The 15867-nt window shown below is 44.4% G+C and overlaps 1 protein-coding gene across 2 annotated transcripts; it reads left to right on the top strand.

Annotated features, from left to right (window-relative positions):
• The first annotated feature begins 5466 nt into the window (after window positions 1–5466).
• Window positions 5467–15248, top strand: BMP2 (bone morphogenetic protein 2). Of its 2 annotated transcripts, none has more exons than XM_066387208.1 (3): window positions 5467–5599; window positions 6775–7124; window positions 14263–15248. In XM_066387208.1, the coding sequence occupies exons 2-3, from the start codon at window positions 6782–6784 to the stop codon at window positions 15105–15107; spliced, it is 1188 nt and encodes a 395-aa protein (XP_066243305.1). In that variant the 5' UTR covers window positions 5467–5599; window positions 6775–6781; the 3' UTR covers window positions 15108–15248. The 2 variants fall into 2 exon arrangements, with proteins under 2 accessions (XP_066243305.1, XP_066243306.1); XM_066387209.1 differs by having other exon boundaries at window positions 5480–5608.
• The last annotated feature ends 619 nt before the right edge of the window (window positions 15249–15867 follow it).

The following is a 15867-nucleotide window of genomic DNA, read 5'->3' as shown; positions in this document are numbered from 1 at the left end:
TATTTGCCAAGACTGCAGTGAATACTGCCATGAGTATGATAGCTGCTCAATAAATATTTGGAGACAAGGATGTGTTAAAAAAATACTATCATTGACTCTTCACATTCTAATTAACACAAGATCAAAACATTTTAATATTATTAACAAGTTAGACAAATACATTGATATTTGGTAATGAAATAATTTTTAATGGATACTTAAAACAACCTATTGGAAGACCATAATTATGTTTTAGATGTATGTGTTTATTTAACATTCATTTTTGGTGTCTCACAAATGCAAAAGAAAATAACGAAACATTCATTCTTCTAAGAACCTATATGACCTTAGTTTGCATGTGGATAGTAATTTCAATTTTGCAACTTTTTTTTACCTTGACAGATATCTATAAGGTATTTTTCCTCACCACGAAGTGTGGAATGGTAAAAGGCTTTATTGAGTACAGAGCACGCATCCCGCCCGGCGAGGTTCCCTGGACTCGAGGAAAGATGGAGGTCAGGGAAGTCACAAGTGGTGACCCGTGTGGGAGATATTTAAAGGGTCCCTAGGGTGGTCGAACTAATATGACGTGGTGAAATATCACTGGCTAGCAGATGGTCTCTTTTTTCCAAAGGGTTCCTGAGAAGTTTCTTTTGGTGCGCTTGGTTGTGGGCGGTCCTAGCCAAAGTTCCCGGGCCTGACCTTTCCCCATTATCCACCGACCTTACAATATCTTCACATTTATTTTTAACAACAGCTCTGTAAGGATATCAGCTATTAATATGTACAGATTATTTACAAAAGAAGTGAGACTGAGAATTTGTTATTGCCTTAGATTGACCCATGCGATGACCTTTCTGATCAAATCCCAACTGTTTAGCAATATGATAAAAGCTGTTAGGAAAAGAAGAAAAAAAGACATACAACATCCTATCTCTCAAAATCAGGCCCCACTCTTTCAAGCAGAAAGCCAAAAATACATTTAAAGATACGTAGAGTACATAGCAATCAAGCTCTGTGTATGTGGGACACTGTTACGTTCTCCAAGTCCACACATGTTATGCCTTTGACTTCCGTTGTGCCATCTGAGGCAGGCAGAACATATTTATTCATACTAATCAACAGATGAGGTCACAGGGTGACCATTGTAAGTACAGCCATTCATAACTGAACCATAGAATGTAAGTCACCCAACTATGTCTTGGGCTGTGACCAATGTATTTGTAGAATGCCTACTGTGTGCATCCTAAAATACAATCTAGTCAAGTCACAAAATTCATTCTTTCTTCATTTTTAAGATGAAGTCAGTACTTGTCTGAAAACTATAACCCTGACTTGACCTACTAGGCTTAGTTTTGCAAATAAATCACTCCACTCTACTCATCTTTCTATCACGTCTAAATATACATCAAATAGATAAAAGTTGGATTGTCTATTGCTGCTCTTCTGTTTGCCGCCTGGGTTCCATGAAAGAATCTCATCTGGGTAGAATTGGTGTTGGGTGTCACACTAGTAACAAAGCAATATATATGTTAAAAAGCAAAGAGGTTTCTCTGGGGAGTGGCCACAGGTTTCAGTGGAATGACAATTACAAGGTAGATGGATCATTTAATGCCTGCTATGACCTTTACAATAGCAAGGATCATTATTTTAAGGTTCATCTGCATAATGGTTGGCCTAGCAGGAACAATGGGGAATGCTCATAGCTGCAGGATGCAATAAAACATTATCTGGGCTGAACTGCCAAAGGAAAAGTTGCCAAAGTGTGACTCTTCAAGCACTTTTATTTTATTCCAGGTAGTGTACACACAAAATCAGATGCGGATGTTGAAAAACTGGTGAGAACCGACTGAAAGGGAATAACAGCCACTTCCTTTATACAGAATCCTTACCTGATAGGCTTTTTACTTTTTTATTTTTTATTTTTTTACATACCTTGCTGCCTCCTCTGAGGTGGCTGAATTTGCAGTTACCATCTCCCCTCCCCCAAACAACTGCCCATTACCATCCTTGCCACTCCCCACTTCTGGCAGATACAGCAAATTTGATACATCAAGAAAGAATAAATTTCCCCTTATGGGCTGAAAAACTTTCACTGAACCTTTGGAAAAGGTATATTTGACCATGGCTAGCAGTAGGTGACATTTCCAAGACAAACAGGCACTGTCTCTTCAAAGCAATAACCCTGCATTCTGAGTTTACAGGTTGAAGGTGGCTATTAATAAAAAGAGATAGGTCATCTCCATTTAGATTTATCATTTTTAACTATTCCTACTGCCTAGAAATTGGATAGGTATAGTCATCCCGTACTTTGTAACCCAAATCAGTCTTCGGAGATTATTTACTTATTTATTTATCGACTTCTTTTTCCCAAGCGTTTGAACTAATTTTCACCACAAGAGGGCAGCCATCTCTAAAAAACAACCAGGGAGCCCGTACCTTAAGAGATATTGAGAAATTGAGCCAAAATTTAGGAAGTTGTGCTTGCGAAAGGCATTCATTCAGCAGTCCCTCAGAAATCGCATAAACACACATAACAGAAGTCCTCTGGTGGCAACACTGAAGTGAGATAGAGTGTCCAGAAATGCCAGCTTTCCCTCAGACTCGTGACAATGGAAGATTATTTCATAAACTAACAAGGTTCGCATTTCACAAGTTATGAAGGCCTAAAGCGAGACATCCTTGATGTCATCACCAGAGATTTTTTTTATCTTGACTTGAAGAACATTCAACAGCTATCCACTTTCTCCTCTTTAAAAGCTGCATGCTGATTTCAGGCTCATAAGTTTTGTTTTGTGCTTCAATCTCGCTAATGACAGAAACAATTGTTAACTTCTCAATTAAACTCGATTGGCAAGGAAGTAGTTTCGGAAGCACAATAAACACTTTCCGACAACTTGTGTCCATGAGTAGAATAGGTTCTATTGCCAACTTGTTTGGTGTCCAGTGGTCCAGAATGACTGTCACCTTTCATAGCACTTTTATTTTCAGGGGGAAAAAGGAGCATGTTCCTGAATATTTTGCTCAACCCTAGCCCCCCATTTATTTTCCTAGTAGGTAGGCTAACTCTGAAGTACCTTGTTTGACCTTTCTACTTTCAGAAACAGCGAGTGCCTAATTCCCCTCTGTGGGTTGCTAATCCGATTTACGTGAGCAGAACCTAGAATTATTTTAGCTTCTCAACTGAAAAAAATAATACACATGGGTAATAGATTGTTATAAGCTCTCACTTCAGACTTTTCCCTTTCTGCTTTGCAGGCTTGAAGATTCTGGGCAGGCAAACTTGATTTTGCCATCCGGCCTTTTCCAAAAATTTTCTGCTCTTCCTTCTGGGATCATTGGGGCAACTAGGTTGTGCTTTGCATGGAGGATCCTGGAATCCTGAGAGGGAAGCCTGGAAACTTATGGTGCAGCAGATTGAGGGAATATTTCAGCTGCAGAGGACAAGTGGCTTGACCACATGCCACAGACCTGCTGCCGGGGCCTGGTGGAGAGAAGGGGCCTGGACAGAAGGTCTCAAACCGGAATTGTCTTGTAGGCTTGGCTCATATTGTAGGTTATTTTACCTTCCTCTGAGCTGCTAATCGCCTGCCTATGAGCTGGGTGAGATAAATATCACAAGGCATGAAGTGATTGCTACCATAAAAAGAAATAAAATCCCTCTTGTCCTCTCTTCACGCTGCCACACACACAGAGTTCAAGTTGCACGTGTCATCTATAGCAGAATAACATCCATTTCACATATACAGACATATATATAGAAACATGTGCTTTCATTAGCATATATTTACATGTATATGTTTATAGACACATACATTTATATTTGTATTTATATATATTTGAATACAATATGTGCGTATATTTACATAAATATAAATGTACACACATATCATACTAATGTAAGTGCATATACATGCCTTTACTTATGTAAATACTTACTCAGTATGTGTTGAAGTCTAAGTAACACCGAGTTTTCAAATTCTGGTTTTCTTTTCATTCTCCTCTCACTCAGAGTAACTTAAGTGTCTACCAAAAAGCTGCCAATATGCCTTGTAACTTGGTTGAGTTTAATTTTGTTTTGTTTTTAATCGTCTATTACCTAAAACTTCAAACTGAAAGTTAAATAACGGGCCGGGTAGGGAAATAAGGACTTAAGCCGGTATTTGTCCCGCATTGCGCCCCCGCAGTGCTAGCGAGGGTCCAGCGCCCTAGTAGATCTCCCATATGGGACAGGGGCTAGCGGCGCTAGCGCCCCCGTTTGCTGCCGCGCGTCCCCGCCCTCGGCCCCACCCCGCCCCGGCTGCCCCGGCGCGCCGTCCACACCCCTGCGTGCCCCTCCCGCCCGCTCGGGGAACCCCGGCGAGCCGCGCCACCGAGGGGGAGGTGTTCGGCCTTGGGGAGGGAGACAGCAGGCGGCGTCTCCTTTAAAAGCCGCGAGCGCCGCGCCACGGCGCCGCCGCCGCCGCCGGAGTCCTCGCCCCGCCGCGCTGCGCTGCGCCCGGCTCGCGCTGCGCCCGCCGCTCCGCTTCCCACACCCCGCCGGGGATTGTCAGCCGCCGCCGGACATCGGCCGCCACAGGCTCCGCCGCCGACCCGAACGACCTCGGGGCGAGCGCCTCCCGGATTACTGGGGTCTCCGAGGCACCCGCGCGCCGCAAACCCCCCTCGGGCTGGAGTGCCCGGCCGTGCGCGCCGCTGCGCCGTGGCCTCGGCTGCCCGGGCCAAGCCAGAGCTGAGGACCGGCGCGCAGAGCGCCAGGGAGCCGAGCCTGACTGAGCGCCGCGATGCCGATCACCTCCTGCCGGAGGTCGGGGGACAGGGACGCGCCGGCCGAGGTGTGATCGGACCCCAGGCTGGCCACAAAGGGTACCGCAGCTTGGCCCGGGGGCTAGCAGAGCGAGGAGAGAGCGCGGCCACCCGCCTCGGCGGCCCGGGACTCGGCTCGACTCGCCGGAGAATGCGCCCGAGGACGACTGAGCGCCGGAGCCGCGGTGGTCTCAGCGGGCGAGCGCTAATGGGGGTGCGCTGGAGCAAGGCAGAGTGATGCGGGGGGGCGGCTCGCCCGGCACCGAGATCGCCGCTGCGCCCTTCTCCGGACCCGGCGTCGCCCAGGATGGCTTCCCCGAACCATGGGCCGCGGCGGAGCTAGCGCGGAGCGCCCTGCCCTCGCCCCCCGAGTCCCGGAGCCGGTCCCGCGCGGGGCCACGCGTCCCGCGGGCGCTGGTTCCTAAGGACAACCACAGCACCAGCCTTTCCTTTCTCCCTTCCCTTCCCAGCCCCGCACTCCTCCCCTTGCTCGCTGTTGTTGTGTGTCAGCACTTGGCTGGAGACTTCTTGAACTTGCAGGGAGAATAACTTGGTCTCCCCACTTCGTGCCGGTGTCTTCGGACCCAGCCGTAACGCCTCCGAACCCCTCCACTTCTTCGCTGGGCCCGACCCCGAGACGCCGCTCCCTGCGTGAGGAGAGGGACTGCCCGGCCGGCACCCGGGAGGAGGAGGAGGCAAAGGAAGGGAACTCGCTCCCTGCGCCAGGTCCTTCGGCCAGAGCTTTTTCCATGTGGAGGCTCTTTCAATGGACGTGTCCCCGCGTGCTTCTTAGACGGTCTGCGGTCTCCTAAAGGTAGAGAAGGTGGGCCCCGGGCTGGGACTGGGAAGGATGGGCGCGGTGCCCCGCGGCCGCTGCAGCTGAGCCCTCTGGGGTCCAGCCAGGCCGGACGTAAACAGACCCCTCGCCTAGTCCACGTGCAGCCAGCCTAGCTCCTGCTGGGATGCCCCCTTCCTACTGCCCCCGGTGACCCAGAGACCGGCAACCTCGCCCGTCTGGCTCGCACTTTTCCGCCCCTCCTCCTTCCCCTCTCTTGGATATTTTATTAGGGCTGTTAACACTTATATGATTTTTTTTTTTTTTTTTTTAAAAAGGCCAAATCCCCTCGAGAGGGTGGCCTCTGGATTTCACCCGTTAGCTGCCAACCTGTATGCCTGCCCTACCGTGGCCATCCCTTCGCTCTTCAAGTTTCTCCGGGAGGTCTGCTGTCTCTAGACAGAGCCGCATCCCATTTGAGACGTTACTCAAGTTAGGGTTCTCTCTGTTTGTTTTCAGGAATTCGAAGGGTAGTAGTTCAGTGCCACCTCGTAATGACACGTGAATTGATATTAGCTATTTATGTAATACCAGTAAGATACTTGTATATCTTGACTGCATTAAAGGGGAAAGGGTCCAGGATTGGAGTGGAGTGTCCCGACCTCTCTGAGGTTAGAGGCGCGTGGGCCACAAGTTGCAAGTGGCTTCGGAAGTTGTGGCCTTGAGTTGACTGGGTCTGGAAGTTGTAGACTTTGTGTATCAGGAAGTTCTATACAGTGCCTTTAAGGAAGTCACATGCACCGTTCGTGCGTATTTATATGCAAGCAAGCGCTGAGCATTGTGTGTTTGGGTTTGTTTAGGGGACAAGCAAGGGGTGTCAGACCCAGTAGTGGTGGTTTTCTCAGGTTTCCTGCATTGGCTGTCAGCGCGGGTGTCACAGAGAAAAAAAAAAAGGTGACAGTCATTGACGCTGGGAGGGTGGGGGGTGGTACAAAATCATGTCAGACGAATGAAGAGTGGGATGGGAAGGGCTCAAGAACATTCTTCAGATCATTCGAGCTTCAGTCGTTCTGAAGTACCCCCGCGAATGTTGCAAGCCAGTTGGGCACCCTGGAGGAGGAGGCTGGCGGACCAAGCGGGAGCGGGGGCCACAGGGGCTGACGGGGGAGAGGCTGGGCGGGGAACTCGGTGACTCACGTTGGCCCTGTCTGCAGGTCGACCATGGTGGCCGGGACCCGCTGTCTTCTAGCGTTGCTGCTTCACCAAATCCTCCTGGGCGGCGCGGCCGGCCTCATTCCAGAGCTGGGCCGGAGGAAGTTCGCAGCGTCAGCTGGCCGCTCCTCGTCCCAGCCCTCAGACGACGTCCTGAGCGAGTTTGAGTTGCGGCTGCTCAGCATGTTCGGCCTGAAGCAGAGACCCACCCCCAGCAGGGACGCCGTGGTGCCCCCCTACATGCTGGACCTGTACCGTCGGCACTCTGGCCAGCCGGGCGCGCCCGCCCCGGACCACCGGTTGGAGAGGGCAGCCAGCCTCGCCAACACCGTGCGCAGCTTCCACCACGAAGGTGAGGCGTGGAGCGAGTGAGTGGGGGCGGGACGGAGGCGGGGAGTCATCCTGCAAAGCGCCCCACGGTGGGCAGACTGCAGGCATCCCTGGAAGGGCAGATTGGCCGGGGCACGGAAGCTCTTTCCAGTCTTGTCACTGTAAGAATCTTTCTGAACCTGGATATAACGCACTGCTTGTGTGGTGGGGGAACCAGGGATTCCCCATTGGTAAATCCGCACCCTTTTCCTGGCTTGCAGCCAGAAGAGCGACTCCTCCCCCAGGAACTGGAGAGAAATCAAATGATGGGGAAGATGAGGGCAAAAGGCATGCCCCTTAGTCAGCCAACCGAGCAAGAATTCCATGAGGGAAAAGTAAAGGGGGGGGGGGGGTGCAGATCGGGATCTCTTTCCGTCTGTTTGGAAACCCTCACTCTATAAATCTGCCTCTCTTGCTTAAGCCAGGGTTTCAGGCTAGACAGCCAAGGGCAGAATTTTCAGAGATTGTATTGAAAAATCAAAGCCCAAGGTCTGAAGTCTTTCTAATTTACAGTTGATCTGGCCCTGCTTTGGAAAATTTCGAATCCCTGTCTAATCCCCGTGGGAGATCAATTCCACAATCAATCTTATTGTTTTCACAATGACTTTCTTGTCTTGTGCTTAAATCTGAGATGCACTCGGAGTAGACAAGGGAAGCCTCCGATAAAAGCTTTTGCAGCAGCTGCCTGATCTCCTTCGTGTGCATTGAAATGTGGATTTTTTTTTTTCTTGTGTGATACTGGATGTGTTTTTTTTCCCCCTAAGGTAGGATATCCTGCTTGTTTCATCGCAAAGGCATTTAATGAATATGAAATATCTTAGAGCTTTTGGGATCGGTTGTACCTACGTTCTTAGAGCAATTTGACAAAAATATGTTCCACTTCAGTTCCTTTTCTACACTTTTAAATGCACCTCTGGCTTTAATACAGTCTAACTGGAGCATGGGTTCCTACAAGTTCCAGAGAAGATCAGTAAGTTGCATGTCACAGGGCAACCACTTGTAGGATCTTTGGGAGTTGGGAGTGAAGTTCCCTTTTTCTTGCCTTGCCCTGCCCAGGTGGTAAATTTCAAGTGGAATCTACACTCTGAGATGTAGAAATGTTTTCATCATAACCTCTGGACGATTAGAGAGCCAGCTCATCATTTCAGCTAATGGTAGTTAGAATAGTTTCTCTGGGTAGAAGATGAACAGGAGCGGCTGTTTCAGCCACCTCTTCTGGAACTATGACACGGAAACCATTTTTTATATTGAAGGTCATGAAGGTCTTGTGTGTCTCTCATAATGTAAAAGGAAGATCATTTAAATAATTGCACACTGAAGATACTCAGCTGCATGAGGATTCCATCACTGACGTCTGCTTTATTCTTTCTCTTGATCAAAACTGAACAGGCTACAAATTATTTGAATGTGTTGTTTTAATTTAAATAGTGTGCTTAATTAATACCTCAGATTCTATATCTTTAAAAGTGTCATTGTTATGTGTGAAATAGTATAGCAGCTGCTGACTTGCTTGAAATCAACTTTCAATGACCTTAGTTCTTAATGCAATTAGATGTTAGAGAAAAGCTATGGAATTTTTTGTCCCCAATTTTAACAAACCCATTTCTTGTTAAGACTAGTATATCAACATTAGGCCACATACTGCACTATTTGAGGACTATTTCATTTTTGTGCAAGCCAGGATTTGTTTTTTATAAACATCCTTGTGGCACACATGGCACTAAGAATGTTTTAATAAACCATGTGATTTGAGGATGCTGGCTTAAGGGCAGAATTCAGTTTATGTAGAATTAATGGACATTTTGGTAAAGGACCAAAGGACCCGATTATAAGAATTACTTGTTGGTTTTGTTTGTGGGTGGGATCTGGATGTTTTGGTGACATTACGAGACAAGAGGTCTGATGAAATTCTTTCAACCAATGTGTGAAGATAATGGGACCACATGGAAGGCGATCTGAGACAAAATTATCAGTTGTCATTCCTCCTCAAACTTTGTCTTGTGCCTTCTGCAATGGCTTTTATTCAGGGAAGCCCAAGTGCTGAAATAATTTTCTTTTTTCCAAGTTGTTAAGAAGTGCTTTGGGCACATAGGCCTTTCAGGCTGCCACTGAGGATAGAAAAATCACTTCTATGACTGGAAGGAGCATTTAGTGCTGTGCTATATAGTGAGAAACACACTGAAATGGGTTGACTCCCTTGGCTGTGCAACAAGGCTTCACACTTTCCTGTCCGATTGGAATATCCAGAAGCCGGGTGCTTGCTCTCCAGACTCTGAAAGGCACAGTCTTCTTCTTGCAGGAAATAACTGAATGATTTGCCTCTATGACAAGAGTTTTGCTAGAGGTTAACCCTGTTCCCACAAATACAATTATTGTGAAAGTATCCATACAGCAAGAAAGTTCAAGAAACAATTGTTGCCCTGTGAAGGAGAACTTGTATCACATTCCCAGTGTGACTAAAGGATTTGGACACTGGACACCCCCAAAACCAATGCTTTCCTGGTGTACTTCCTTATTGTCCCCAGGTACTAAAGTGTGATGATAGAATACCCCGTAAGTAGGACAGATACTCTATTTGGAAGTGGTTATAGAGGTTGTGGCTTTGGTGCCCAATGGTAGAACTTGCACTAACACTTTTTTTTCTACCTTTGTGAGTGAGGGGTTCCTCTATAATTTCTCTTCCTTTTTCCTCATTGAGCTATTTTTTTTTTGTTTTGTTTTGTTTTAAGACTTGCCCTCTGTGTATTTCACTAAGTGGTCAGGATAAGACAAGGGCGCTCAATCATTCCGAAGGTGTTGGAGCTAAGGGTGGGCAGTGGCCGCATCAGCAGGGTTAGTGTGTATGACTATTATGACCATTATTAGTTCCTTCAGCTGCCATCTCTGTGCTTGTCTTTTTTATTTTCTTTCTTTTTTTAACTGACTCACTTTCACCTTTTTCTTTTTTTTATCTTTTTCTCTTAGAGCTATCAGTTCTATGACCATTGTTTTATATGCTAGAAAATATTATTTTATTATTCTCAGCCACTCATTTTATTTCAGTAATTTCTGCTCTTACTGATTGGCTAGAATACCCCTAGGTTTTGTTGTTTTTATCTTAATGAACACATTTTTATCCAGATAGTGTTGCTGATTTTCAAAGCATAATGATAATTCACTATTTTGCTAAAGCTCACCATACTGTAGGACAAAAAAACAGCCACAGAACATCAGTGGTTCCAATAAGATCTGCATGTCCCTGCTACTTTGTTCAGCTCATTTAGTTCTGTGCACTGACTGCACCATACTTGGGTAGCGTGATTCTATCTCTTTAGTTGGGAAACAACACACTCTATAGTTATCATTGTATTAATTATTAGTGTATTCCTAATGGTTCTGACTTTTGCTAGAATTATTGTTTCATTGCTATATTACCTAGTGCCGTGTAGTAGCCATACTCTTGGGCACTGCAGGAGACTCACGTTCACAGCTCTGCTCTTCATTTACTAGCTCTGTGACCTTAGGAAAGTCACATAACCTCTCTGAGCTCCAACTATTTCATTCACTAAATGGAGATATAACAGTTTCCCTCTAATCAATTTGTTGTGAGATAATTCATATAAAGTTCTCTGTCCCAGACATGGCACAAAGAAGCATTCAGTACACTGGCTGTCATTGTCACTATGACTTCTTTATGTTATATTCTTCCCTTATCTAGGAAAGAGGAAGCCAGAGTGGACATAGGCTAGCTGATGGAATTCAGCCTTATCTCTAGGATTATTTTGATAGGTGAATAATTGACAGAGTGTAGATGATTCTTCACTTTTAAGGAGAGGTTGAATGTCCTTGCCTTATTAGTCCTTTTTTTTTTTTACTTCCCCATATATTTGCCGTCATGGCTTCATTTATTTGGTTAAGAACTTTTAAATAAACGTGAAGAACATTTATTTGATTAAGAACTGGGTTCAGGAACCCAGATCTGAGAAAGGCTAGAGTCCTCAAATCCCTGTCAAGTTCAGATCATTCTATAAGAGTTATTTCCAGAGAATTAACAACTGTATAAGCCCCCAAAATGCATACACCGCCTACTTAGGTAAGTGCTCTATCTATATTTTCAGACTCTCCTGGCTTGCTGGGATAGTTTGCAGAAGTTTTGTTTATTTGCTTTCTTTATTTACTTTATTTCACATAGGTTTTGATTTTTCAAGCCGAAGAAAAAATTAATGTTGCTCCCTTGCAGGTTAAAGGAAAGGGTGGTAGGTATCCTAACCTTGGCCAGTTATTCTCCTGGGTGTGGGGGTTTCAGAAAACTTCTCACTTTTCTGACCTGAGTCTGCAGTTGGGGGTGTTGTCATATAGGCTTTTGTGCTAAGGGGGAAGAGGCTCCTTCAAAGAACAGATTGCCTGCAATGAAGCTGAAAAGTCAGAGAAAGGTCTTCTTCACATTACTTGGTACTATTTAACAGTGCACTCCCCCCCCATTAAGGGCATAACTAAGTGATTATCTTTTTTGCCCCGTCCCAAGTGAGATTGTGAAGCTCATGAAATTGCTGTTTTTATAGATTAAATCTGGTCAATAGGTGGTGGTTTTACCTGATTCAACTTGATATATTATAACTTTGGAGGTTTATTGTTCTATTTTCTGCCTCCTTTATACTCATCTTCTGACAAAAATTACCTGTCTCTCCTGCTTGTCATGGAGATTGTCCCTTCCTTGTTATCCTCTGGCTGTGTGTGTGTGTGTATGTGTGTGTGTGTGTGTCCAGGCGTCTGTGGTTTTATAATTTGTTAACAATGTATGGATTTAGATTCAGGGTTTCTGTTGCCATTGTGATTTCTTTGGGTACCTTCATTAATACAGCTGGTCAGAGGGATAATTTGCCTTTTAAAGAAGGGTTCTTAGGTATGCTGGCATTCGGAGAAGTCAGGCGCAGGTCTGGTTTTGGGTCATTGTGTCTGGGGACATGGCTGGTTTTTACTTCACTCCTGTTTCCTCTGGTACCATTTCCTCAGCATCTCTGTTGAAAGAATGCCTTCAGGGCAAAGATCAGAAGGCTGAATTGCAAGGAGGAGAGGAAAGGAACCCAATGCAATCCTTGATTTTTGTTGGGATCCACATAGAGTCCTGGTTCCATTGCTGGGAGGATTCTTTTAAAAATAATGTGTTCCTCGTTTATAGTAGGTTTAGGATGTGGTGGCTCTCAAAATGTTTCCCCAACAGGTGTGGATTAGGAGGCACAGGGACCACGGAAGGCTCACTTCCTGGCCTGACAGTCTCCATGTTCAAGTATGTAGATGAGTTTTAGGAGGTCTTTCTATTTCAAAGGCCTCAATGCATTCCTTGGCCAACACTAGCAAGTCTGCTCACTTTTATATTATTCAACAAAAACACAGTTTCACATGTGCTCCCAGCAATTAGTACTTGAGTATGAAAAACATTACTTAAAACCTTTGGGCTCCAAGGGGCAGTCTGCGAGCTCTCAGCATCACCTCACATGGGAGCTGGCTCGAAATGGAGAGTCTCAGGCCTGACCCCAGACCCACTGAATCAGATCCTGCATTTGCAAGTATAAGGTGTTTTAGATGTCTTGTGTGAGGGTCAGAGTGTGGGAATCTTCACATTGAAGCATTGCTCCATAGTTTGGTATAATCGGCCCACGTGAACTTGCTGCTCCCACTTGGCTTGCAATGATGACTGCTGCTTTAATGATGGTTTACACAGGTCGAACCTTTGAGTGAATGCTCTGAAGTGGTTCTCCTTCACTGCGGCATTTAGATTCTGTGATCAGCTTCTAGCTGTTTCATTTAAGGAAAAATACAACAATGAAACTAATGAGAGTATGGTGTCCTCTTATGGTCAAGACACGGAACTATGGCCAACTAAATTTTGTTAGCATTTATGATGGATCCCGAATGAAGCAGATATATTTTTTGACAAATGACAGGATGTGGTAAAGCTAGAAGAAGAGAAACCTAACTATGTCAAATTCCAGTGTTGCATACAATCATGTGTACAATCAATTTAAAAATATTGTGTACCTTGGACGACTTGCAGACTACAAGCACTCAAGGTGCTATGCTGTTTTCTATTGTTTGTTTGGAAAACGGTACTCCTGAATATTAAAATCCAGGAATCCTTAACCAGAAAGAGCTTTTACACATAGCCCACTTTAGTTACTACTTTGAAACAATGATAATAGATATAGACTGATAATAATGCTGTAATAGGATGAGATTATCTCTGTGTTTTGACTATCATGGCATTTTTATAGATTTTTTCATCTTTTTTGGGGGGGTTTGTATCTATTCTTGGGGAGGTGTTTGTTTTTTAATATGATTTATTTTTGTAAAGATAAAGGAATTACAAACAGGAGAGTCCTTTTTTTTTTTCTTCTAAAAGCATCTAAAATGAGATTCTGATTTTCGAGGTCATAAGGAGGTGAGAGAACAGACAACGCTTGGGAAGTTGTTTCTTTTGAAATTGTCAGCCTTAATTACTACAGTGTCCCAGCACCACCCTTACGTTTCCAAAGAAGCAGATTCCTGGCCATGCTTTTGTCTCTGGATTTTTGAGTAAAATAGTAGGGTGTGCTTTGCAAAATGTCATCATTGATGCCGAGTTTCAGAGTCTTTAATTAGGAAACTGAAATCTGTGTATCGAGATTTGTAAATCATCTAAATTGCAGAGCAATGTTTGAGAATACCGCTTAAGGGATTGACATTAAAGCCGTTTTCTTTTTACGAAATGCAATAATTTCCTCCAATCCTCACTCATTAGACCTCTACTAACTACAGTGCAGACTTTTTCTTTGCCCTAAAGTCTGCGAATTCCAAAGAAATGCTTCACCATTTCCCCCATTATTATAGCCACCTGGAAGGCAGTATTCATGTATTGGAGAAGAACATGAGAATGAATGATGAAATTGTGTTTCATGGTAGGCTCATTGACAGAAATGTGTAGAAAGGGAGATTATTTTTACCTAAACGGGGGGATTTTTATTTTCTGGCTGCAAACTTCTATACGGGTTAAATCAAACCCTGAAATGAAATTTACACATTCTTTTCTATATTCAGATGGTCATTGCTTATCTTACCCAAATATTTTTTCTTTTCTTTTCTTCCACCCTTTTATATCAAATTAGAATCTTTGGAAGAACTGCCAGAAACAAGTGGGAAAACAACCCGGCGCTTCTTCTTTAACTTAACGTCCATTCCCACCGCGGAGTTTATCACCTCAGCCGAACTGCAGCTTTTTCGGGAACAGATGCAGGAGACTTTGGAGAACAATAGCAGTTTCCATCACCGGATTAATATTTATGAAATTATAAGACCTGCAGCAGCCAACTCGAAGTTCCCCGTGACTAGACTTTTGGACACCAGGTTGGTGACTCAGAATGCAAGCAGATGGGAGAGCTTCGACGTCACCCCGGCTGTGATGCGGTGGACTGCACAGGGCCTCACCAACCACGGGTTTGTGGTAGAAGTGGCCCACTTAGCGGAGGACCAGGGTGTCTCCAAGAGGCATGTTAGGATTAGCAGGTCTTTGCACCAAGACGAGCACAGCTGGTCACAAATAAGACCATTGCTAGTAACTTTTGGCCACGATGGGAAGGGGCACCCTCTCCACAAAAGAGAGAAACGTCAAGCGAAACACAAACAGCGCAAACGCCTTAAGTCCAGCTGTAAGAGACACCCTCTGTACGTGGACTTTAGCGACGTAGGGTGGAATGACTGGATCGTAGCCCCTCCGGGGTATCATGCCTTTTACTGCCATGGGGAATGCCCCTTTCCCCTGGCCGATCACCTGAACTCCACTAATCATGCCATCGTGCAGACGTTGGTAAACTCAGTGAACTCTAAGATTCCTAAGGCATGCTGCGTCCCCACGGAACTGAGTGCGATCTCCATGCTGTACCTTGATGAGAATGAGAAGGTCGTATTAAAGAATTATCAGGACATGGTTGTGGAGGGTTGCGGGTGTCGTTAGCACAGCAAAATAAAATAAATATATAAATATATATATATATATATATTTTAGAAAGAAAAAAGAAAAAAAAAACCCCAAGTTGACACTTTAATATTTCCCAATGAAGACTTTATTTATGGAATGGAATGGAGAAAAGAAAAACACAGTTATTTTGAAAATATATTTATATCTACGAAAAGAAGTTGGGAAAAAACAAATATTTTAATCAGAGAATTATTCCTTAAAGATTTTAAAATGTATTTAGTTGTACATTTTATATGGGTTCGACCCCAGCACATGAAGTATAATGGTCAGATTTATTTTGTATTTATTTACTATTATAACCACTTTTTAGGAAAAAAAAAATAGCTAATTTGTATTTATATGTAATCAAAAGGAAGTATTGGGTTTGTACATAATTTTCCAAAAGTTGTAGTTGTTTTCAGTTGTGTGTATTTAAGATGAAAAGTCTACATGGAAGGTTACTCTGGCAAAGTGCTTAGCACATTTGCTTTTTGCAGTGCTACTGTTAAGGTCACAAGTTCAAGTCCAGAAAAAAAAAAAAAAAGTGGATAATCCACTCTGCTGACTTTCAAGATTATTATATTATTCAATTCTCAGGAATGTTGCAGAGTGGTTGTCCAATCCATGAGAACTTAACGTCCTTATTAGGTGGAATATTTGGATAAGAACCAGACAATGTTGATCTAATATAGAAACCCTCCCCCCCCCTCCCCCCTTAATTTGCAGAAAGAATAAAGCAGGACCAATAGAAATAATT

Source organism: Saccopteryx leptura, chromosome 5 (genome assembly GCF_036850995.1).
Source record: "Saccopteryx leptura isolate mSacLep1 chromosome 5, mSacLep1_pri_phased_curated, whole genome shotgun sequence".
NCBI lineage: Eukaryota > Metazoa > Chordata > Mammalia > Chiroptera > Emballonuridae > Saccopteryx > Saccopteryx leptura.
The sequence above is the reverse complement of the archived record's forward strand: the minus strand, read 5'-3'. Positions and strand labels throughout refer to the sequence as shown.

Excerpts from the sequence above, each read along its gene's own strand:
- BMP2 (XM_066387208.1), top strand. The coding sequence starts at position 6,782 with ATGGTGGCCGGGACCCGCTGTCTTCTAGCGTTGCTGCTTCACCAAATC. Across the intron at positions 7,125-14,262 it reads GCGCAGCTTCCACCACGAAG|AATCTTTGGAAGAACTGCCA; the intron begins GTGAGGCGTGGA and ends ATATCAAATTAG.